Source organism: Acomys minous (genome assembly GCF_964271855.1).
Source record: "Acomys minous genome assembly, chromosome: 12".
Classification (NCBI taxonomy): Eukaryota; Metazoa; Chordata; class Mammalia; order Rodentia; family Muridae; genus Acomys; species Acomys minous.
The window spans coordinates 93,164,324-93,189,791 of record NC_140493.1 but is presented as its reverse complement, the minus strand read 5'-3'; the positions used below and the strand labels follow the sequence as shown (position 1 = coordinate 93,189,791).

General features: G+C 46.1%; 1 protein-coding gene across 4 annotated transcripts in view; it reads left to right on the top strand.

The window, feature by feature from the left end:
- Window positions 1–25,468, top strand: part of STAT3 (signal transducer and activator of transcription 3) — a 57,872-nt gene that overhangs the window by 6,055 nt on the left and 26,349 nt on the right. For all 4 annotated transcript variants that reach the window (XM_084748784.1, XM_084748782.1, XM_084748783.1 and 1 more), the window contains exon 2: window positions 22,852–23,002. In XM_084748784.1, the coding sequence (XP_084604910.1) occupies window positions 22,875–23,002 (128 nt within the window). In that variant the 5' untranslated portion in view covers window positions 22,852–22,874. The remainder of the gene's footprint in view (window positions 1–22,851; window positions 23,003–25,468) is intronic.

Below are 25,468 nucleotides of genomic sequence, written 5' to 3'. Positions count from 1 at the left end.
CAGGTAACCATTGCAGGGTTGATGCACTTGGGTAATGTTCTTGAGGCTTTTGTGGTATACAGCTGTGACAGCATTCTAAAGTAGTACTGTGAGGCCAGACACTTTTGAGTTTGAATTTTTGGACGTGCCCCTCTTTGTCCTTAAGGCTGGTTGCTTTAACTTCTCTGAGTTTCCATTTCTTTGTCCACAGACTGCCTACTAGGCCCACTCACAGGGTAATTGTGAAAGACTAAGTGAGAAAATGTGTTATATCATAAGGTATTTTGCAGAGCGCCTAGCACACAGCTAACTTTCAAATACTGTTAACTATTATTATTGAAGTCTGCAGTCTATTATTCCCCCTCTGGCTACAAAGTTGGGCAAGTTATGATTCATGATACCATTAGTGACCCAAAGGAAAGAGAGAGTAATTGGGAGATTTTGACCCACCGGGGAAAAGCTAAAAGGACTGGGGATTTACACTGTGGTGGAGGAGATGGCAGCTTTCAGGTAAAGCCATAGACATGGCAAACGGTGAATTCCTGTTACATAAAGGTCCTTATGGTAAGCCTCTGCGCAGGTGCAAAGCTCTGTCATTACCCCTCATTTATCTTAAGTAATAGTCCACACATTTAAAACTCCGTGACAAGCCGGGCGTGGTGGCGCACGCCTTTAATCCCAGCACTCGGGAGGCAGAGGCAGGCGGATCGCTGTGAGTTCGAGGCCAGCCTGGACTACAAAGTGAGTCCAGGACAGCTAAGGCTACACAGAGAAACCCTGTTTCGAAAAACCAAAAAAAAAAAAAAAAAAAACCAACAACAACAACAACAACAAAAAGCAAAAAAACCTCCGTGACAGTCCCTTAGGGTTTTTCATGCCGTCAGAAGGACAGCTACAGGCAGAATGTGTCAGAATTGGTAGAGTGTTTCCCTAGCATGCGTGAAGCCATGGCCTCCATCCCTAGGACTGACTACATAAACTAGGATGTAGTGGCAACTCCTGTAAAATCCCCAGCCCTTGGGAGGTGGAGACTACATTGGGAGTGTGCGAGCAGTCTGGGCCGTGTGAGACACTGTCTTGAGAAAAGGGTGGTGGTAGGTGTTGCTGGTGGCCTGGCTCAGTGGGTAAAGGTGTTTGCCGCCAAGCTTGACCGCCTGAGTTCGATTCCTGGAACCCATGTGGTGGAGGGTGAGCACTGATTTCCATAAGTTGTCCTCTGACGTCCAAACCTGCAACATGGCATGCCCGCAGACACGTACACGAGTAAATTAATATAACAAATTTCTTCTTAAAGAGAAGTAGAGCTAGTCTGATTGGCGGCACAGGCCTGTAACCCCAGGGATGATGAAGGCTGAGGCAGGAGGATTGGGTATTTGAGACCAGCCTGGGACTTACTGAGTGAGTTTCTTGAAAAAGGGCCAGAGACAACTCAGTGGTAAAGAGCATACCTTCATGCACAGAGCTTTGAGTTCAGTCTCCTGTACTGTGCAGAATTTTAATTATATATATGTGTGTATATATATATATATATAGTCTCTATGTAGCCCAGAAACTTACTATATAAACTAAGCTAGCATCAAACTCAAAGAGTTCCTCCTGCCTTGCCTCCCTAGTGTTTGTATTAAAGGAAAGGTAAGGTATGTGCCACCACACACTGGTCCATACCAAAAAAAAAAAAAAAAAAAAGTACCGATAATATTGGCTAGTTGAAGGGCAGGGGAATGATTAAGGGTTGACTTTTTCTTAGGAAGATGCTACCAGGAGGAGTTCTGTTTTGAATTAGTGTGAGGAAAATAGGTCAACTTAAAATTTTTCTTTTATATTTATATTTTAGAAAGATCTGAGGATCATGCTCCAGCATCCCGAGAGGCTAGAACTGCAGGCAGGAGACACTATGTTCAGTCAGTGCACAATTTGGCTTGGGGGTTGGGGGGGGCGGGAGGAGGCACCCAGGTAGCTTAGATGACCCCCTGGGAATGGCCACGTGAGGCTGGAGATTGATTAGCTGTGGCCTGTGCACCTGCTACATCTCCATTTATCTCTGCGCATGTGCATGAGCAAGTGTGTGTGAGGCGTGTGGGTGTGCAGATGTTCACGAACGTCCTTCGACATTTTTGTTTCATCGTAACTTTTCTTTGGACGCTAAGGAGCCCGCTGGATGGCCTTATGTATGGATAAGAAGGACTTGGCTTCCGTCAGGTTCAAACTCAGACGGGAGCGAACCCGCAGCCCATCCAAGCCCAAGCCGTGGCCCCATGTGGGGCAGGAGGAAGCCAGCCGATCTTGAAAGAGAAAGTAAAACTTCTCGTAAATAATGGCTTCCCTACTGTGGAGGAGGGGTGCAATTTATTAGGGGGGATGTTTGGGTAGTTTTTGTAGACGCCATTTCTGAAAACTGATGGGATTAGGGAAGGAAAACCCTGCCCCGTCTGCGCAGCCACCTGCTTTCCCGACGGCTGATTGATTTGATTAGTTTGCGGTGTCCCGAGACCCGACCTCTTGCTCTCGGTATGAGAGTCTGAGCTCTTGAGTCAGGACCGAGCCCCTGCTTATGTGGAAGCTTACTAAATTGCGTGTTTCCCACATCTTGTCTGATGCTAACTTTGTTTTGCTTTTAGCAAGCTTCCATCCCCCACCCCGCCCCCCAGAATCTAAATACATTAGTCCTTTCCTTTGTCTCCCCCTCCTACTCCTACAAAATCCTAAAAAACCTCAAAACCCAAGTGCCAGCTGTGTAATTACCTTTCCTGTAAACCAAACAATGTGAGTTTATCATTAAAATAGCTAGCCTTTGAGTTTTTCCTGCTCGTGATTTGGACACAATATATATTTAATGTAGGGCTGGCTTTCCCTGGCAAATCAGTTTCTCGGTCTTTTTGTCAATGTTTAGGGAAAATTATTTTTTTAACACTAATCAAAATAAATTTGTGCCGGACGGTGGTGGTGCACCCCTTTAATCCCAGCACTCGGGGAGGCAGAGGCAGGAGGCCAGCCTGGTCTACAAAGTGAGTTCGGGACAGCCAAGGCTACACAGAGAAACCCTGTCTGGAAAAACAAACGAACAAAATTTCTGCGTGTAAGAGGGATAAGATGATTAAAGCATCCCGCAGCACACGTATATGTAAACAGGTGTGTGCGTGTGTTTTTTAACAGGTTTCACCCTCTAACCCAGAGAACTCTCAGCATTCCCCTGCTTAAGCCTCCTTAATACTTATTCCTAATTACATGTGAAAAAAAAATCCAGTGGACCTCATTTGCCAGGGCAGGTTCTGCATAGGACACTGTGCTGGGAAAGGGTCCTGTGTGTGTGGCTCTTTTAAGCCCTAATGGCTGTATTGAAGATTGTTGGGAGTCACAGAGTCATCAAGAGATTCCTTTCTCAGATGAAGTGTGTTTCCACTGCGCATGAGGCAGGGCCAGGAGGTATTGGGACTGCTGTACTCCGCTCAGCTTGCTCTGTGAACCGACAGCTGCTCTGAGCACTTGGGCTACATAGCAAGTCCCAGACTGGCCAGGGCTACAGATTGAGTCCATGTCTCAATAGGCCAGCTGCGGTCAAATTAAATACATTAATTAAACCCCCCTCCCCATATTCTTTTTTGAAAAGCTGCTTTCAAAGTAAAGTTTATTAATTAAAAAGTGCTCTCTTTCTCTGCAGAAGTGTCTGGGGTGGCCTGGATGAGAAGTGTTCTGCAGGGGTTTGGGGTGCAGCTTGGTCCAGTACATGCATTCAGCTGTGCCATTGCCCTGAAAGGATGCAGATCAGCTGGGGCATGGCAGGCACTGCCTCAAAAATGAAAGAAGACAAGTTGTCTGTTTATCTAAGGGGGAAAAATACTGGCAGTGTTTGTTGCTATTTGTAAAATTTGACCTTAGAAAAGGAGAAAAGAATTGTAAAAATTAAGAAAAAATTACATTCACCCTATTCCGTAGTTTCCTGATGTTAATGACTGTAGCTCTTTGCGTTAATACGTGTGATTTATTTTGGGTGATGGAGAATAAAATGTGTCAGTGTTTAGGCTTATAAATCTTAAAACCAGTGTTTTATAAATAACCAATGTATACTACAAAAGCACCTTGGGAGGGGGCGTCCCTATGAAGAGTAGATCTTAATGTAGCTGTGGAAGACCCCAGAGTCCACACCGTCCTGACCTTTGAACTGCAACCTGCCAATTTGTTGAATAGCATTGAAGACTCCAAATGATCTTGAAAGAATGGATAAAGAATCTTACCTGCTGGCTGCGATATCCCGGTGACGCCAGCTTTCACTCGGGTACCAGAACAACACATTGCAGCAGATAGATGCAAGCAGTTCTGAGATTCCAACAGCTCCTTCCCTCCCCCACTTCCTTGGATCTCATGCATCTTAGGCTGGCTTCAGACTTGCAGTGTAGTAGCCAAGGTTAGCCCTGGACACCCGATCCTTCCGCCTCCACCTCTCAAGTGCTGAGATAGACCGCAGGCATCACACCCACCCAGCTTTAGCACTTTTTCTATTGAACCAAAAGTCAGATTTCTATTTAAAAAACAAAAACCATTATTAGCCGGGTGTAGTGGCACATGCCTTTAATTCCAGCACTTGGGAGGTAGTGGTAGGGGGACTCTCCATGAGTTTGAAGCCAGCCTACAAGGCGAGTCCAGGCCAGCCAAGGCTACACAGAGAAACCCCGTCTGGAAAAATAAAAGAAGCAAACAAAATGCATATTTATTATCAAGATTTTGTATGTGTGTGATGTGCCTGTGTAGGTATATGTGTGGAGATCAAACAGTAGGGTTTTGTTTGTTTGTTTGTTTTTCCAAGACAGTGTTTCTCTGTGTAGCCTTAGCTGTAGTAGACTCACTTTTTTTTCGAGACAGGGTTTCTCTGTATAACAGCTCTGGCTGTCCTGAAACTCACTCTGCAGTCCAGGCTGGCCTTCAGCTCACGGAGATCCACCTGCCTTTGCCTCCCAAGTGCTAGGATTACAGGCGGCACCACCACCGCCAGGCCAGACAGTAGTTTTGTGCAGTTGGTCCTCTTGTCCACTTTTATGTGAGGTCTGGGGAAGGAGCTTGGGTCACCAGGCTTGTGCAGCAAGCACTACCCCTCCCCCTCAACTGAACCCTCTTGCCAGCCGTAGATTTGTGAAACTTTTAGCAGTACCACTTTCTCCCCCTTCGGAAAATGTGGTTACCTTTCATAAGATATTACTGTCCCTTATGTGAATGTTCTCTAAGTTAATTGTTTAAATGAATTTTGTTTGTGACAGCATCTTCCTGCATCACCTAGGCTGACCTTGGATTTAGGAAGCTTCCAGAGTGCTGGGTTTATAGATGGAGGGCCCCTTTGTCTGGCCTACACATATAATTTCTATTGATGGGTTATAGCTAGTAAGTCATTTTCTTTTGATTTTGGTGTTGTGAGTCATGGTCTTGTATCTCTAGGTACCCTTGAACTCATATACCTTAGGCTGGCTTCAAATATGTGGTAATCCTCCTGCCTCAGCCTCCTTTGGATTACAAGTATGTGCTACCGCCCGGGGCCTTTAATCCCAGCACTCAGGAGGCAGAGGCAGGTGGATCTCTGTAAGTTTGAGGTCACCCTCATCTACAAAGTGAGTCCAGGACAGCCAAGGCTATACAGAGAAAACCCTGTCTTGAAAAAACAAAACCCAACCCAACCCAACCCAACCCAACCCAAACCAAACCAACCCAAACCAAACAAAAACCAAGTGTGTGCTACTATGACAAATTCCTAGACACGTCTAATAATTATGGTCTCTGTAAACAGAATTTTGAGGTCACAGATGGTCCTGATAAGAATGCATTTGAAAACTGTTGATCTAAAGGTTTTAGTGTAAGCATTCTTTGAGGAGCTAGGGTTGGGGCGAGAGATTGGTTCTATGGCTCTTATTAAATTGATCTAGGACCATTTTAACAACCATGGTACAGATTGGGCCTTCATTTGAGAAACAATTTTACAAGAGCCATAAATTCTTCAGATTAGTGAAGGCATGTGGCTTGTCCAGGGGTTTAGAAATTGTTTGTTTGGGGTTTTTTGTTTGTTTGTTTGGTTTTTTGAGACAAGGTCTCTCTGGGTAGCCTTGGCTGTCCTAGACTCGCTTTTTAAAAAAATTTTTTTTGAGACAGGGTCTCTCTGTGTAGCCTTGGCTGTCCTAGACTCACTTTGTAGCCCAGGCTGGCCTCTGCCTCTCGAGTGCTGGGATTAAAGGCATGAGCCACCACGCCCCGCTCTGGACTCGCTTTATAGACTAGGCTGGCCTTGAACTCACAGCAATCCACCTGCCTCTCTGCCTCCTAGTGCTGGGATTAAAGGTATGTGCTACCACGCCAGGCTAGAAATTATTGTTTTGAAGATAAAATGCTTTGGAGATTTCTTCTTATCTTCTTGATTTTTTTCTTGGTGTTTCCGAGAATGAATCTTGAATTGATTAAGAATGACAAAACAACAGTAGGTCATCAGCTTAGGGTTTAATCTGGTTTTGCTGGTAGCTTCTCAGTGCTTGGCTAAGTTCTTTTCTTTTTCCTCTCTCTCTCCCCTTCCTTCCTTCCTTTCTTCCCTTTCTTTCTTTTTTTGTTTTGTTTTGTTTTCTTTTTGTTTTTGCTTTTGTTTTGAGACAGGGTTTCTCTGGGTAGCCCTAGCTGTCCTGGAACTCACTATTGTAGACCAGGCTAACCTTACCTTCAGGAATTAAAGGCCTTCAACAGCACACTTGGCTATACTTTTTATTTTTTTAATTTTTAATTTTTGGTTTTTCAAGACAGAGTCTCTCTGTGTAACCTTGGCTGTCCTGGACTCACTTTGTAGACCAGGCTGGCCTCGAACTCACAAGGATCCATCTGCCTCTACCTCCCGAGTGCTGGGATCAAAGGCGTGCGCCACCACGCCCGGCTTGGCTATACTTTTTAAAGATAATTCTGATGCTAAATTGCAGTTCAATTTTTTAAAAAAAATTTGGGTCAGATATATAGTAAAGTTAACTTTTGATTGTCTTCCTAAAACAAAGGAAGACTTTTTTTTTCTCCTTGTGACTGTAGAAGTTCAAAAAGATACTTGTTAGATGCTATGTGCCTGTAGTCACTTCACTTTTCTGTCCCTCCCCATAATAACGGGAATGGCTGTTCCTGGGAGCAGCCTGGTGTTATCTTGCCCCCTCAGGGTTCCCTCTGGCTGAGAGATTGGCTGGAAATCACTGGTGAATTTTTTGCTTCAGGCCACATTTTGTATGGGTGTGAGCTTTAGAATTTAGGTTATAAGCTCTCCCAGAAATCTGGAGATTGTTTCTTTTTAGTTTCTTCATTCCTTTCTTTCTTTTGGCTCAAGACAGGGCTTCTGTGTGTAGCCCAGGCTGTTCTGGAATTCAGTCTTTAGACCAGGCAGGCCTTTAACTCAGATCCACCTGCCTTTGCCTCTGCTTGGATAAAAGGTGAGTGTCCATCTTGTTTCTTTCTTAAAACTAAAACCGAAGCAAACCAAAAGCCTTATCTCTTCCCATGGATTGAATTTAGGTCTTGAGGTTGACAGCAGCACCTTCCTACTGTGGCGTCTTGCCTCCCCTGCTTTCACCTTCTGTGTGGGAGCTAAAGATGAGACCAGGTGGTCTCACTTATTTTTCTCAGCATGTTATTAATTTTGACAAGACTTCATAGGAAAACTTGTGTAGATAACCTTTCTGGAGTCAGACTGATGTTTGCCTTTTTTTTTGGTTGTTGTTGTTTTGAGACAGAGTCTTTATCTCAGGCTAGCCTCACTATATGGCTGAGGGTGACCTTGATTGTTGTTTCTGTGTTTTTTGTTTTTTGAGGCAAGGTTCGAACTGGCTTTGTAGGCCAGGCTGGCCTTGAACTAATAGATCTGCCAGCTTCTGCCTCCCAAGTGCTGGGATTACAGCATGTGCCACCACATCTGGTGGATGTGGTGCTAAGGATTGAACCCAGGGCCTCTTGTATGCCAGGTAAACATCCTACAACTGAGCTACATCCCCAGCTCTAGGTTTATCATTTTAAAAGCTTTCAATAAAGTTAAGTTTAAAACATTTCAACACACACACACACACACACACACACACACACGTTTGATTCAGTTTCTTTCTATAAGTGTCTGGTGAGCCCGTTACTGGATGTACAGTCACGCTGGCCTTAAACACATGGCATTCCTCCTGTCTCTGCTTCCTGAGTGCTGGGATACTGGTAGGTTTGACAAAGTAGAAAATACCTCCTACTTGCCCTCTTCAGTTTGCCATTGTTAACTTCTAGTGTTGGTGTGATACATTTGTTGCAATTGGTGATAACAGCTATGTATTGTTTGTTATTAACCGAAGAGCACAGTTTCCACCACAGTTTACTATGCTGCCTATTCTCTGCTGTTTTTTTTTTTGTTTTGTTTTGTTTTTTTTTTGTTTTTTTTTTTAGTGTTGGAGACATGGTCTCGACTGTAGCCCAGGCTGAATGTAAACTTGGAATCTGTCCATCTCAGCTTCCTGAGCCCTGGCATTACAGATGTGCGCCTGTGCCTGGCCACTCTGTGGATTTCCACAAACATGGGCTGCCTAGCCACTTCGGCAGTATCATTTAAAGCATACTGCCTCCAAAGCCTGGTGCTCTACCCACTCACCCTTCCTGCACCCTATTGCTCATCCTTTTTACTGTCTCCTTAGTTCTGTCTTCCAGAATACTAAGACGACTGTCATTGGGCTGGAGAGATGGTTCAGCCAGTAAAGGCTAGGCTCACCACCAAAAAAATATAAGATGCAAGCAGTAGCCTTCTAGATGGCAGTGGTACAGTGGCCTCTCCAGGTTGCCTTCTTTCACTTAGCAGTATGAATTCAGCTTCCTCCTTGTCTTTGGAGGCTTGGTGCCCATTTGTTTTTGTTGCTGAGTAACACAGCCTTGTGTGGCCCCTCCTCTGGCGTATATACCCACTGGGCTGTTATAAAGAAAGCCATTTGTTATTGTTTTGATTGGCAGTCTCCTAACCCACTGTGGTGTGCTTGGCCATCTGTGTGCTCTCTTTGATGTGGTATCTGTTCAGACTTTCTCCCAGCTGTTTCGTTTCTTTTTTGCGGTGCATCGGGGATTACACTTAGGGTTCCACTGTTAGGTATGGTGGCGCACGCCTTTGGTCCCCAGGACTCAGGAGTCAGAGACAGGTGGATCTCTGTGAGTTTGAGGTCAGACTAGTCTACAGAGAGCGTTCCAGGACAGCCAGGGCTAAACAGAAAGAAAATAACCTTTTCTCAAAACAAACAAACAAGAATTTAGGATTTCTCTATCACTGAGCTGCACCCCCAGTTCTTTTTAAAATTCTTACCTTGAGACCAGGGCCTTACTAAGTTGACCAGGCTAGCCTTGAAGTTGTGTTGGAGCCCAGGCAGGGCATGACATTGGGGAGCACCTGCCTCAGTTTCCCCAGTAGCTGGGGTTACAGGCTTGCTTTACTAGGCCCAACTCTCAGCCAGCTCTAAACTGATATCTGTGTGTCTGTGTGTCCTTTTTAATTGTTGAGAGTTTTGAAGTATTCTCAGTATATTTTAAATGTACAAACATACCCCCCTCCTCTCTCTCTCTCTCTCTCTCTCTCTCTCTCTCTCTCTCTCTCTCTGTTCTCAGGCTACCACTCACAAGGCAAGTGCCAAAACTGACCTACATCCACTCTTTGGATGTATTTATTTATTTATTTTTCTTTATGAAACTCAAAGTCTTACATTTGTTAGACTGAGTTATGCCTCTAGCCCTCCTCCTTAGAATACTTTAGGTGGCATACAGATTTTAGTTTTCTTTTTCTAGAATTCAGTCTCGTGCAGACACTAATGCTGGAAGGTTGCAGTTGGTGAAGTGGGGACAAGGAAGTGAGATACTTGTCCGTCACTTGTACTCAGCGCCTGTGATTGTAATTTTAACCTTTAGCTCTCTTGTGTTTAGATAAGGCTGAGCACAGGGCTTCAGTCCCAACTACACACCTAGACCAGTGTCTCTGCTCTTAGACCTGTCTCCTACATTATGTCTGACTCCTTAGGAACCGGCCGTTGCTAAGCTTTGCTGACTTGGATCCTGCCCAGTTTTTACTCTGTTGCTGTTGTTTTGTTCTGGTTTGGTTCCTTAACACCAGGTTCTCTATGTAGCCCCAGCTAGCCTTCAACTCAATATGTAGACCAGGCTGGCCTCAAACTTGCAGCAAGGCTTTCGCCTCTGTGGGAGTGTATTTTGTTATTGTTGTTTTTGAGAGAGGAGTTATTTTTCTTGGGCTCTTATAAAATTTTTTTATTTTTTTATTTTTATTTTAACTTAAAATACTTTTAACTTAAAATGTATCTGTATGATGTATAGGAGTGTGTAGAGGTCAGAGGTCAACTTTGTGGCATTAGTTATCCTTCCACATTTATAGATTTCCAGGGTTAAATTCAGGTAATCAGGTTTATACAAGAAGCACCCTTATTTGCTGGGCCAACTTGTTGGACTTCATGGAGGCCCTTTTAATTCTTGTTTTTTGGTGGGGACAAATTAAAGGAGAAAAATGAGAAGATAGCCTTCCAAGGGGTCCAGGATATTTTGTTTGTTTGTTTGTTTTTGTTTTTTTCGAGACAGGGTTTCTCTGGGCAGCCTTGGCTGTCCTAGAATCGCTTTGTAGACCAGGCTGGCCTCGAACTCACAGAGGTCCACCTGCCTCTGCCTCCCAAGTGCTGGGATTAAAGGGGTGCGCCAACATGCCCTGTGGTGCCAGTTTTTTGAAACCTCAAAGCCTCCCCCCCTGTGATATAGTTCTCCCAAGCAGGCCACACCTTCTAATCCTTCCTAAGCAGTTCCACCACTTAGAAACCAAATATTCAAACCTGAATTATTTGTGAGGGTCATTCTGGTTCAAAGCACCACACTGTGAAAGCCAGCAGTCTAGCAAATGTTCTTCCTTCCCTCATATGCTTCCGGTTCTGTTCAGATCATCAGCGAGTCTTGATTTTGCTGCTCATGTTTTCTCAGCTCCCTTTGCCGTCGTGTCTCTTCTGTGGTGGAGATGCTAAAGTTGCTCCTGCACAAAACTTTCTAGCAGTGCAGGATAAACGGGGCTCTCAAGCAAAAAGAGAAAACTTAAGATGCAAAAGCAAACAGTCTCATCAGAAGAAAGAACAGAACCCAGCCTGGGCTGCTGCTCCCCAAGCACAGCCCTGAAATGCCTTTGTCCCCACCCCTCCCCCTCTTCCCTCCCTCCCTCCATCACTTCCTCCCTCCCTCCCTTTCTTTTTTCCCCTCCCCCTTTCTCCTTCCCTCTCTTCCTTTTTCCTTTCCTGTCTTGGCTAGCCTCAGCTTTGTAATCCTCCTGCCTCAGGTTTCCAAGTGCTAGGCTTCAGGAGTTGCCCGCCTGCTCTCACCACCTTATCCCTTGACCTGGCTCCACTGTGTAATCCATAGCCCAGGCTAGCCTTGAATTTACTATTTTCCTACACTAACCTCCCAAGGGCTGAGATTACAGGCATGTGTTACCACGCCCAGCTGGTAGACTTTTCTCTGATTCTCTTCACTGTCAGCCAGGGCTTCTGACCCTGCCACCTACTGTCCCTTCCACCTTCAGCTTTGGGCTGCTTGAGCTTGTACACTGTACTACCCATTAGACACAAGATGCATCAGCTTCCTTTTCTTTTTCTTTCTATTTTTTTTTTTTCGAGACAGGGTTTCTCTGTGTAACAGCTCTGGCTGTCCTGGAATCGCTCTGTAGACCAGGCTGGCCTCCAACCCACAGAGATCCGCCTGCCTCTGCCTCCCAAATGCTGGGATTAAAAGGTGTGCGCCATCACCGCCCGAACAGCTTCGTGTTCTTAGCTCTGCTAGCTCAGGTATTACCCTGTACTTTCTGGGTTCTAGAATTCCATTGCTATCTCTTTCCTCCTCCTCTTGTCCACTGCCATCTTATTTTTTCATTCTTTGTCCACGTGTCATGTTAGCTTCTGGGACATATTCACCCAGAAGATGTGTGTCACCCTCCTTGTTTGCACATGCTGCCCCCTCTGCTTAGGCTGGCTGCTCTTTGCTCTCTAGAATGACCTTCTCTCTTGGCCTCCTGCTCTCCTTGTGAACAACTTTTCGAGTGTAGCCCTGAGCCCACTTCCAGGGACCTCTCTTGCTCCTGGGCCTGCCCTTCTATCAAAACAGTGTTGGTGTCTTTGGCAGTAGGAACCAGGTTGCATAGCCCTGGGGGCGGGGGTGGGGTGGGGTGGGGGGACTGGATGGACTCTTCACCTTATTAGGTGCTGTCCCAAGCTCCCTCTCAGGCTTGTTCTTGTCCTAGTAGGGACTCTGCCTCTTCCTTTACCTGTGTTTCTCTGGCCTCAGCAAAGCACCTGGTAAAGACGCACACAAATATCCAACATGCCAGTAGAGACCTGTACACCTGGCCGAAATCCATGCACTTTCATCTGCCAAGGCCACAAGTGTCCTCTTTCCTTTTCCTTTCCTGAGGTAGCCTCTGAGCAGCTTCAGCTGCCCTCAGACGCACAAAGGTTTAGCCATCTCTGTTGGCGGTGTTGAGGAGGCAGCTGGACACCAGGCCGGCTGGCATCCGTGAGAGAGGATGGATGGGCTAGAGGGGAGAACCTGGGCACCGCCAGCGCACGCAGGGCGTTTGGAAGGAGTGAGAGCGGATGAATCATTTAGAGAGTGAGTTGCAGAGAAAACAAGAGGATTATATTAAAAAGAGTTTTCACAGCAAAGCCTGTTCCTGTAAAATTGTGAAATATTTTCTCATGAAAGTTAGACTCTGTAAAGATAGAATTCAGTTATTAGGTTGGAAAAAATTGCCTTAGAAATCAACAAATGCAGAGAGCCACCTCAAATTTAGTAGATTAACGGACACTTACTGTGTCCACTGGCTCTGTGGGCGGGGACTCAGGTAGACACGGCAGAGGAGGCTTGTCTCTGCTGTTTGACATCTGGGGGATCAGCTGGGGAGCCTTGAGCATCTGGGCTTTTCTTTATTTCCCTGCCAGTGCCTGGCCTAGGGTGATTGCAGCTGGGATCGTAGGTCAAGTGGCTGTATGCCGCCTGTCTGCCTGCCTTGGCTTTCTTTCAGAATGGCGGCTGGGCTCTGGAGAACTTTTCTCCTTTTAGGAAAACTTGATAGGTCCTGGAGATTCCATACCAAGCCTGGCCTCATGGCACAGGTCTGAAATCCCAGCTACGTGGGAGACTGAGTCAGGAGGATCTCAAATTCAAGGTGTGCTTAGACTACTGAGTGATTTCAAGACCAGCCTGGGCAATTTAGTAAGACTTTGTTTAAACAAAAACAAAACCTGAAGAAAACCTAGCATGTCAGGGTTCTAGTTTTAATCCTCGGCACCATAAGGGAAAGCGTACATTTCAACACTTTGAGCGCTATGATGCTGGGCTAGGAATGGCTTTAGCCAGGTCCAGAGGAAGAAGAGCAAAGGATGATGGGGACAGGTTGTCCATCCACCACAAGATGCTTGGATGTGAGGTTCTATTACAAACCTGTGGTGACTTTGGGGAAAGGACCTGGGTGTGTTTTGGTTTTTGCAGGTGGGAGACAAGGTTTTTGCCTTCAACTCACGACTCTTCTTTAGCTTCCTGAGAGCTGGGATTGCAGGTGTGTGACACCAGTCCCTCCCTCCCTCCTTTCCTTGTTCCTTCCTTTTCTCTGCCTCCTTTTTGAGATAGAGTCTCACTTTAAAATTTAGGCTGGCCTTGAACTCATGACCATTCTCCTGCCTCAGCCTCCTGAGTGCTGATCTGACAGGTGTGAACATATGAATTCTCAGTCCACATTGGCCTGTGCTGAGTGACTAAGGACTTCCTTAGGGTCACCTAAAGGGAATGTGGTCTGAATAAATTTGGGAAATTTCCTTCTTTACTCCAGTAAGCATTGAGCTATCTCATAGGCTTGTGACTTTGAAATTCCAAAATCTACATTTTCTTTATCAGCTTTGTTTCAGATCCCATATCTCTACCTCCCTTGCACCGGCTCACAGGCCAACACTGTGCGTGCTGGGACCCAAACATAGGTCCTTACGCTTGTGTGCGAAGCCCGTTACCGAGCTGTCTCCCCAGCCCAGAAATGTTTTTCTTCTGGTTGGGTAACTTTTCTCTTGTTGAAAGATCCCTGAAGGGTCATTCTTGAGTTTCCCAAACAGCAACACAGGAGGAGTTGGACTCCTCAAAGAATACTGTTTTGCTGGGAGCTAGCGCTCACCTGGGAGAATCTGGTTGCCTTAGTACAGAACAGTTGACTCCAGTAGTCCATCCATTCTACAGCAATGGGCTTTGTTCATGTGTTGGGAACCGGTCATGTAGTGAAGCCAGAGTCTTTCTTGTCATCATGGACCTTAGAGTACAGGAGTTCAAGGCGTGGGTCCACCGATACCAGAAGCCATACATGCATGCATGAGGGCCTGTGAGTGGAGGAGCTTGATGATATTGCACAGCTAGCTAGCCCCGTGAGTGCTAGGGGTTTTGCCAGCAAGCAGGTGGCAGCAGCCTTCTAGGCCACTGATCGTGTGAGCAACTCTCCCAGGTGCTTTCCATGCCTGCTTGCCTATGGCTTTGTGTGCTTTAAGGCAGGTCTGACGCTGGCCCCGGGAGTGAGTGCAGTTGTCTTCCGTTTTTTCTGCTTAAGGAAATAGACGGTTGGGGAGCCCGGACTGTTGGCATGCAGCACGGAGGGGAGTCAGGGTCCGCAGCCTCTGCTTTCAGAGCTGATGATTTCTAGTCTTAGGTTAAAAAGTGGTCAGTAGGCCTTTAAGGAGGCGGATGGCAGGTCTTCAGAACGCCTGTAGGGATGCAGGCAGGGGAGTGGAAACAGTTAAAAGCTCCTGTGCGTAGAAACCCTGGAGTGGTTTTTAGAGACCCCAGATTTCTGGTTGACTTTTCTTTCAACTTGACTCCTTCCCTGGGGACATTGGAGTTCCTGTTCGCTGGAGTACAAACTCTGGACATTTGACCCTTTCTGGTTAAATGTCAACTTGCTTTGTCTCACCGCAGCATTCTTTTATTGGGTTGCAGCAATCTTCGCATCTTGAGGGGGTGGAGCTGAATAAGCCTTGGAGGCCATGCAGTCCCCTGCCCTCCTGGAAGGGCGTCTCCAACTAAGTGTCAAGTGCAAATGGAACTGGGGGTGTGTGAGGGGTGTGTGTGTGTGGGTTGGTCCTTAACTCTCCCATTCTCAGTCACTTTTGCTGTTCAGTCTTCAAGCCCAAGCTATGTCATCTGTAAATGAAAATGTGTGTACTGTCTCCCACTGAAGTTACACCTGATTTTTTTCACTGGTTGTCCTGCTTGTCCTATAATATACTCTGTAATCCAGGCTGGCCTCGAACTCCCACAGATCTGCCTGCCTCTACCTCCTGAGGGCTGGGATTAAAAGAGTGCACCACCACTGCCTAGCTCTGAGAGATCTTTTGAAAGATGAATCACATTGTCACTTATGTATATGACCTTCCAGACTTCTCCATCCCTGTTTCTCACTATGGCTTTTAGAATCTTTTAGAAACCTCACGCCATGTCACACTTTCTGTTCTGCTCCATGGCAACTACCTGGACCCTAGGACAAATTAATATTCAGTAGTAGGTATGGGCTGAGGACCAGCACATGACTCCCCACCTTATTCCTTTGAGATGGGGCCTGTCCCTACATCTGGAGCTCCCCGCTTGAGATGGGGCCTGTCCCTGCATCTGGAGCTCCCCGTTTGAGATGGAGGCCTGTCCCTGCATCTGGAGCTCCCCGTTTGAGATGGGGCCCTGTCCCTGCATCTGGAGCTCCCCGTTTGAGATGGGGCCTGTCCCTACATCTGGAGCTCACCCATGTATTTCCTTTAGGCTGGCTGCCTGGTAAGCCCCGGCGATGCTTGCTTAGCAGCGGCTTTCACCCAGTGAGCTTCCTCTCCAGCTCACAGCGCTGCAGATCGGGTGATTCTTTTGTGCATTCAGCGCTGAGCTCGGGTCTCTGGTGGGTTCCCAGGTCTCCATCTCAGCCGCTCTTAGTGGCCTCTGAGGAACTTTCCCACTGGAAACCAGACTCCCACCCTCACCTTCAGATTGGCCTCCTCTCTTCTCTTCCCTCTCTTTCTCATCCTATCCTGTGCTGCCCTGTCCTTCTAGTCCCTGATTTCCCTGTCCTGTCCATGTCCTAATTCTAACATGGAGTTAGTGTAGGGACCTCTGATACTGAAAGAATTCCAAGGGGGCAGAACTGGGAAGTGGATAGTAAGACCCTGGACTTTGTGTAGAGATGTCTAGATATTTGAAGAGCTACTCTGCTGTAGCTTTCTTTTTTTTTTTTTTCCTAATGTTTCTTACTGTTGACCACTCTCCTCCTTGCTGGCAAATTTGTCCAAGGACTTGTATTCCTTACACATGGATTGCCATGTGGCACCCAGGAGCCACAGGCAGGCAGATCTCTGTGAGGTTGAGGCCAGTCTGTTCTGCGTATCCAGTCCTGGGTCGGCCAGGGCTACTTATGTGGTCCTAAAGAAGACTTTGACACTCTGTGAAATGGAGCAGGGATTGTCTTTTTTTTTTTTTTCTTTTTTAAAGATAGGGTCCAGTGTATCTCAGGCCAGCAATGAATTTACTGTGTGGCTGAGGCATGCTTTAAGCTCCCAAGCCTCCTATTTCTGCGGTCTAAGTGCTGGGAGTCCCATTACAACCTGCTTCAGAAATTACTTTGTATCATTTTCCTACTGTGGGTTTTGGTGTGTATTTGAATTTTGTCCCTCTCTTCATCTTTCCGCCTCTCTTGCATAGGTCCACTGGGTCATACACGTGGATATATGTCTTATCTTAGACAGTTTAGGGAATTGTGTGATTAACCCCTTTTATCTGGGGTCCCCTGGGGTTCCCTTGACGTATACAAATGAGGCTGGTACTTTAACAGTAATCTCTCCATTCAGAAGTTCCTCATCAGACTGGAGTTGTTCTCCATATGACTTACTGTTGGTAGGTTATCTCCAAGGGGCTAAGAAATTCCTGTTTTGAGAAGTCTAGTTTCATTTTCTTTTTCTCCTGAGTTATAGAAAGTAGGGTGGGGGGGGGTAGAGAGTGGCTCAGCACTTGAGAGCGCTTACTGCTCTTGCAAAGAACGCAGGTTCAGTTCTCAGCACCCACTTGGCCATTTATCAACCATCTGTAACTCCAGTTCCAGGGAATTCAACACTCGTGTCTGGCCTCTGCTGGCACACACACAGGGCAGACATGCCAACAGAACTCCCATATAGAGAAAATAAAAAATGAATCTCTTAAAACAAAAGAAAATAGGATCTCACTGTCTCAGTTGCGGTTCTATTGCTGTGGAGAGACCCCTATGACCAAACCAACTCTTACTAAAGAAAGCACTTAGTTTGGGGCTTGCTTACAGTTTTAGCCCGTGATTATCATGGCAGGAAGTAGACAGGCATGGATGGGAGCAGTAGCTGAGAATTTACATCCTGTCTTACAGGCAGCAGGCACACAGAGAGACTGGGCCACATAGGGCTTTTGAAACCTCAAAGCCCACTTCCAGTGACACACCTACTCCGACAGGCCACACCCCTAATCCTTCCCAGACACTTTCACTAACTGATGGCCAAGCATTCAAACATACTGGCCTATGGGGGCTGTTCTCATTAAAGAAACACACACACACACACACACACACACACACACACACACACACACACACACACACACACACACACACACACCCCGAAGCCTCATAAAAGCCAGCAGAGCAGTAAGCCCATGTCACACTCTGTAGCAGTGATGTGGCTGCTCCTTTGGCACTCAGGATGGTGCTGGGCATTCAGACTGTTGGGCAGATGACCGTGTGTGTTCTGACATCCAGTGAAGTGGTTATTAAAGCACCAGCTTCAAGTGATTTTTTTTTTAAGTGATTTTTGAAGATAAAAAATATTTTACTTAGAACTTATGGAAATTGGGCATGGTGTGTACCCTTGCAGTCTAGGAGCACAGACTGAGGCAGGGAGATCAGGAGTTCAAGGCCAGCCTCGGCTACACTACCAGACTCAAAAAAAGATCTCCGTGGAGTCGATTGTGTTGTGTGTTTGTGGTGCTGAGGATGGAACCCTGGGCACTGAGCATGCTGAGTAAGCATTGTGCCACTGGGCAATGTCCCCAGCAGTTGTGATTGTAAAGTGTCTCTTTTAAATGTTTCCCAGGAAAACAATTACAGCAACTTTGGCAGTGGTTTTCCTAGACAGTTTGGCTGGTTATCGCTAAAGGATTCACTGCTCTTGTGAAGGGCATTCTATCCAGTTGCCCTGTGCCTTCTGTTAATTAACACACTTTGCATCCTCGCAGCGTGTGAGGGTGTGGCTGTTCACTGAGGGCTAAACCATGTCACCCAAACACCCATACTTTCCCTGGAGATCCCACCTGCTCTTTGCCTTTAATTTATGGTCACCTCTGAAGGAGAGATAAACATGTTTTTTTGTTTAGATCACAAGTGGGGGATGAGAACAAAACTTGTGAGAGAGCAGGGGTTATTTATCCCTTTAGAAGTCAAACCACTGTATGGGGAAGATTGGTTGTTAAACAGCTGAAAAACATCCTTGAACAAGTTCTGAGAGGAGGTATAAAGTGAGCCAAAAATAAGAGGCGGAGCCTTTGGAGACTTGGGATAGTTTTGGCTGTTCATTGCTCCAATTCAAGCTGCTCCTAGAGAGAACTGCTCGAGGGAAGGCTTCGGGGCTCCGGGCTCCAGCTGAGGTTCTGGGTTCTGGTTGCTCCAGGTTTCAGCAGAAGAAATCCTGCTGATTACGCCAGGAGAATCATTCCTCGGAACTGACATCCTTACGGTTTCATTATTGTATTCTTTTTTTTTTTTTTTAAAGATGTATTTATTTATTATTATGTATACAGGGCTCTGCCTTCATGTACACCTGCAGGCCAGAAGAGGGCATCAGATCACATTATAGATGGTTGTGAACCACCATGTGGTTGCTGGGAGTTGAACTCAGGACCTCTGGGAGAGCAGCCAGTGCTCTTAACCTCTGAGCCATCTCTCCAGCCCCATTATTGTATTCTTTAATTTTCTTTTCCTATTGTTTAGGTTAGTCGGGTTACAAGTGAGGTACTCTCAGTTAATAAGTTCGTAATAAAATATATTTGTTAAGAAAATTGAGCCTACACACCTCCTCATGTAGAATAGCTTGACAGTTTGCCTGTCTTGGTTAGACCAAAACAAAACACAAAAATCAGCTGTGGACACTTAGCTTTATTTTTATTTTTATTTTTTGGTTTTTTGAGACAGGGTTTCTCTGTATAGCCTTAGGTATCCTGGCACTTGCTCTGTAGACCAGGCTGGCCTGCAACTCACAGAGATCTGCCTGTGTCTGCCTAACTGAGTGCTGGGATTCCAAGTGTACACCACCTTGCCTGGCTAATTCAGCACTTTTTATGTTAGCTTGAAAATGTACAACTAACTGGAGTGTCCGTCTGTGCCTGAGCAGGTAGAGTGGGTGCGGTTTTATGATTTTTATCTGAGACTGGCTCTGTATTTGTGTCCAAGATAAATGATGAAATAGTCTGTTTTTGTAATTATTTTTATAGCACTGGAATTTACTATTTTAAGCAGGTGATTTAATTAGGACCACAACGTTTTTTATAACATGCCCCAGAGCAGCAGTTTCCTTGTTTTTAATAAACAGAAGTCAGGTGACGTGTACTATATTATATTTTCTTTTCTTTCTTTTTTTTATTTAGGTTTTGTTTGTTTGTTTTATTTTTATTATTTTTGTTGTTGTTTTGAGGTGGGGTCTCTGCAGCTCAGCCTAATCTGGAACTCACTGTGTAGACCAGGCTGGCTTCGAACTCATAGAAATTCAACTACCTCTGCCTCCCAAGTACTAGGATTAAAGACATGTGCTATCATGCCCAGTCTGTTAAAATTTCTAGTAACTACATTAAAAGTAAAAGGAAATGGGCAGGAGCTGGAGAGATGGCTCAGAGGTTAAGGGCACTGGCTGCTCTTCCAAAGGTTCCGAGTTCATTTCCCAGCAACCACATGGCGGCTCACAACCATCTATAATAAGATCTGGTGTATTTTTCTGGTGTGTAGGTGTACATGCAGGCAGAACACTGTATACATAAATAAATAAATCTTTAAAAAGAGAAATGGGCAGAATAATTTTAATAATGTATTCAGCCCAACATTTCCAAAATATTTCTTCCCCTCCCCCCCTTGGTTTTTCAAGACAGGGTTTCTCTTTTTTTTTTTTTTTTTTTTTTTTTTTTTTTTTTTTTTTTCCGAGACAGGGTCTCTCTGTGTAGCCTTGGCCGTCCTGGACTCACTTTGTAGACCAGGCTAGCCTCGAACTCACAGCGATCCGCCTACCTCTGCCTCCCGAGTGCTGGGATTAAAGGCATGCGCCACCACGCCCAGCTCAAGACAGGGTTTCTCTGTGTAGCCTTGGCTGCCCTGGACTTGCTTTGTAGACCAGGCTGGCCTGGAACTCACAATGATCCGCCTGCCTCTGCCTCCCGAGTGCTGGGATTAAAGGCGTGTGCCACCACCACCTGGCCCCAAATAATATTTCAACATTGAGATTTGCACATTTTCTTCTCTCAGTTTTTCAAATGCTGCATGTACGGGTGTGAATGGTCTGTATTTCCATTGCTCAGCAGCCACAGGTGGCTGGTGCCTCCCCTGCTGAACAATGAATGCAATCCTGCCATAGATTTTCTTTTACTTGTGTGAATGTTCATGCATGTGTAGGTTCATGTGTGTGCCGGTCAGAGGACGAGCACGGACGTCATTCTTTCACTGTTTGTTTGACACAGTGTCTCTCCTTAGCCTGAAACCCTGCCAAGTAGGCTAACCTAACTGGTCGTTGAACTTCCAGGGATCCACATGTCTCCACCCTCTCGTGCCGTCCCTGAGATTATGGGCGTGGACCACCCCACCCAGCTTTTTATTAATATGTGAGTTCTGGGAATCAAACTGAGGCCCTCAGCACTTGTGAGGCAAGCACCTTACCAACTGAGCCGTCCTCCCAGCTTCAGATTGACACAGATTGACAAAGCAATGCCTTTAACCTAAGAGGACACTGACGCTGACCTGACCTTGGTGACCTAATAGCTTTCGGTTTCTTCCTTGGGGCGCTACACGGAGTCACAGTGCTTCAGGCTGGACCGCTGCTCCGGCAAGGCCGTGCTTTAATTCCAGTTAGTGTTTGCTGTACACACACCACTCCCTGAGCGTGGGCTCTTACTCATGGCTATTTTTAGACCTTAGGATTCTTGCTCTGGAGAGACGTGTTCGTGATTGGTTAGCTGGGCATTTCAGTGGGCTGGTTCTCATCCCAGGGTCAACCTGTTTGTGTGGTATTTAGCTTTCTTTGTTTTGCACCCCAGATATATAATTTATATGCTATGTATATTTGAACACACCTGTATTACATAAATTACACACATGTGCACACTCATATATACTTCCTTTCATTGAGTGGGCGAATTCCAGGCACACGCCTCTTCGCCTTGTAAGCCGCTGCTCTGTGGCCTTCCTCAGCACCCAGTGTGCGTTTTTTGACTTCTGAGCGGGTTTCCTTTCTGTAGCTTCACGGATGGCATGAATGCCGCGCGGTTGGAAAGGGGCATGTGTGGGTCTCTGCTGGGTCTGTGCTCCCAGCTGAGGACTTCAGAACTACTAGGGCTTCAGTGGCCTGGGGGCGGGGGAGGGGGGGAGAAGTAATTATCTGCTTTTTTGGGGGGGGGTTTAGAGACAAGGTTTCTCTGTGTCGCCTTGCCAGTCCTGGACTAACTTTGTAGACTCACAGCGATCCGCCTGCCTCTGCCTCCCGGGTGCTGCGATTAAAGGCGTGCGCCACCACCACCCGGCTAATTATCTGCATTTTATAGAGGAGGAAATAGAAACTCTGAAATAGAAAGAAACCATTCAGCTTCACATAACAGTTTTTAAACCTCACTTACCTCTGGCAGATAACAGGTTTGTTGCTGTTGTTTGGTCAGTTTTTTGTTTTGTTTTGTTTCTGGAGACGAGCTTTCTTGTGTAGCCTTGCTGTCCTGGACTAGCCTTTGTAGACCAGGCTGGTTTAGAACGATCCACCTGCCTCCGCCTCCCTGAGTGCTGGGATTACAGGCGTACACCAACATGCCCAGCTGTTTGGTCGGTTTTTAAAAAAAACTTTTATTTTTTGTATATGAGTATTTTTCTCAAATGTGTGCATGTGTACCATGTGTCTATCCAGTGCCCTCAGAGATCACAAGTGTGTGTCAGATCAGATCTTCTAGAGCTGGGTTTTGGCTGGCTGTGAGCTACCATGTGGGTGCTGGAAACTGAACTTGGGTCCATTCTCTCTCTCTCTCTCTCTCTCTCTCTCTCTCTCTCTCTCTCTCTCTCGTAGGTTTTACTATGTATTAGAGCCTATATACATAGTATATATACATAGTCTATAGCCTTGACCTCTCGGTCAGAATATCACTGGAGTGCTGGAAGTGCAGGCACGAGCCACTGTGCCTGGCTTGAAAGTGGATTCTAGAGCTTGGAATCACACCTTATTGCAACTTAAAAGAAAGTGTGACGTAGCCATGTGTGACAGCTCATGCCTGAAATCCAAGCACTTAGGAGGCAGAGGTAGGAGGTAACAAGGCTAGCCTGAGACCCTGTTTCAAAAACTCAAGGACCGGGAGATTAGCTCACTGGTGGAGAACTTGCAGAGCATGTGTGGGGGCCCTGGGTTTGATCCCAGCGTCAGGGAGCCGGGAGAGCTGTGGTGGTAGTAATTGTGAATGCGCATGTGTCATTCAAAAAGACTACAGAAACCACACAGGAGCCTTCTCAGAGCCACTGGGACAGCTCCAGATTTTTTTATCCCCTATGAGGGCTTATGGTGACCTTAGGTTCATTTTGGTTTACAGTCGTGACCCCCGATTGCGGCAGGATGGCTCAGTGGAACCAGCTACAGCAGCTGGACACGAGGTACCTGGAGCAGCTTCACCAGCTGTACAGTGACAGCTTCCCCATGGAGCTGCGGCAGTTCCTGGCACCTTGGATTGAGAGTCAGGACTGGTAAGTCCTTCTTGGGAAACTCCCGGAATTGGGGCCAGGCCGGGGGTCGGGTGGGGTGCTGGGATGAGCCAGCTTTTTCCAACTTCACACATTACTGACCCTTTCATCAATGGCAGATGAGGGCAGGTGCTAGGGAAGAGTCAGGAGAGCAGAGGTAATTTAGCCTCTTAAAGCATCCTGTGTTGGAAGCGCATGTGGGCAATGGCCTCTTGGTGCAGTGGACCAGCAGCTCACCGAGAGATTCTTGGAAGTCAGATCTGTGTCTCGCTTGGTGAGATGTCTGTGTTTTGACTCTCTTAACAGTGAGGAATATATATATAATATTCATTCTGAGAGTTCTGTCTGAGGTAGAAGTTGGGGTCCACCACACACGTGGCTTCCCCTGTTAAAGAGGAGACATGGGGTAAGGGAAATAGAGTCATAGAGGAAATGATGTATTCAGGTCCATCTATTGTTTTGGCTTAAATCAGGCCTGTCTAAATGTGACCTGCTTTTCCCAGAGTATGTACCCTGACTTGGTGAAGGACCAAGGGGGCACTAGAGACCACCCCAGCCCTGCACTGCTCATTATGCTAATAAGCACTTATTTACACTAATCTGACCACAGGGGTGAATTTAAGGCAAAGCAACCTTATCCGTCCTTTAAAACAAAAAGTTATGTGTATGTGTGTACATGTTTGTATAGATGCAGGTGTGTGTGTGTGTTCACATGTTTGTATAGATGCGTGTGTGTGTGTGCGCGCGCTCGCTCGTAGACCTAAGGATAACCTCAAGTGTCATCCTTAGGAATGGCTTTTGAGTCCTTTGGGACTGAGTCATTGGCCTAGAGCTCACCAATTAAGGCAGGCCCTCAGGGTCTGTCTCTGTCTCCCCAGTGCTGGAATTACAAGCCTGTGCTACCATGCCCAGCACTTTCTTTTTTAAATTGAAAATTGATTTAAAAAACAACAACACAATCTATTCTGGCTATGGTTTCTCCTGCCCCCTCCTCTAGGATCTTCCCCAATTCCCTTCCCACCCAAAGCCACACCCCTTCTCTCCCTTACTAGAACACAAACAAGCACTAGAGAGCAGATAAAATAAGACAAACAAACTGCAATAAAATGAAACAAAACCACAAGAAACATAGACACAGACACATGTTCATGCACACACAGAAATCCCATAAAAACATAATACTAGAAATGATAATATACATGCCAAAGACCTACAAGGAAAAAAAATGCCCAAAAAAAAAGCAATATGAGACATGGGATCTCCAAAAAAGCCCTTGAGTTCCGTCTTGTGTTTGCCACTTAACCCTGGCACACCCAGCATTTTTATGTGAGTTCTCTGGATGGGTCCTTAACACTTGTAAGGCTGAACCTTACATATGCCCAGCCTTTATCTGTCCTTTTTTTTTTTGTTGTTCCTTTGTTTACTTATTATTGTTGTGTGCATATGGGCTTGGGGTGAGGGACAGTTCGTGAACATGCTACCACACGCATGTGGAGGTCAGAGGACGGCTTCACGGAGTCAGCTCTCTGCTTTCACCTTTACACCGGCTCCAAGGGTTGAACTAATGTTGTCAGGTTTCCCTACCAAGAACTCTATCTACCGAGCCATCTGGCCAGCCCCTGTTTTTGTCTTGTTTTGAGACAAGATCTCATGTAGTTTAGGCTAGTCTGGAAGTGCTGTTTTCAGCTGAGGGTTCCCTTGAACTACTGATTTTCTCCTTTTCCTCATATATTAGGATTGTAGGTGTGTACTGCCATGCCAAGGTCTGGTATGTATGTATGTATGTATGTATGTATCTATCTATCTATCTATCTATCTATCTATCTATCTATCTATCTAGGTGTTGTTGTAAATGAAAATTTCAAATGTTCTATTTTACCAATAGAATCAGGAACCAGATGTTGGGGTGAAAACCTGCTAGCTTAGAGAGGCAGAGAAAGCACCCAGCTCACCTTCTTACTTAGATGATGTGCCAGAGGAAACAGGCCCAGCAAGCTCACTAGCTCAGCCACGAGCCCAGGAGGAAAAGGCCAAACCACCCAAGGCCAAAGGCTTGCTAACTCAAAGCCGAAGGCCAAGGAACTGAGGAGACGAAGAGCTAAAGAGCTAAAAGCTAAGAGTTAAAAGCTCCTTCTACTTCTAGACGCTGTCTTAAATACCCTTCAACTCAAAGTCCCTCCTACTCAGCTGGTTTCTTGCTTTGCCTCTTGACCTAGGGTTAACTTTATTAAATCCAGTGTACAGAAAGCAGTATGTGCTAGGGCTCAACCGAACCGAACCAAACCAGAGACAGGTCAGTACAGTTCACAGTCTCAGGGATCACAGTGGGATCAAGTAGCCTGTATGTATGTTGCTATTGGTGGCAGTGTCTTACAGTACAGCTCAGGCTGGCCAAGAACTAACTGCGGAGCCTAAGCTGGTCTCCCAACTTGTCATTCTCCTGCCTCAGTCCCTCAAGCAGGTGGCACA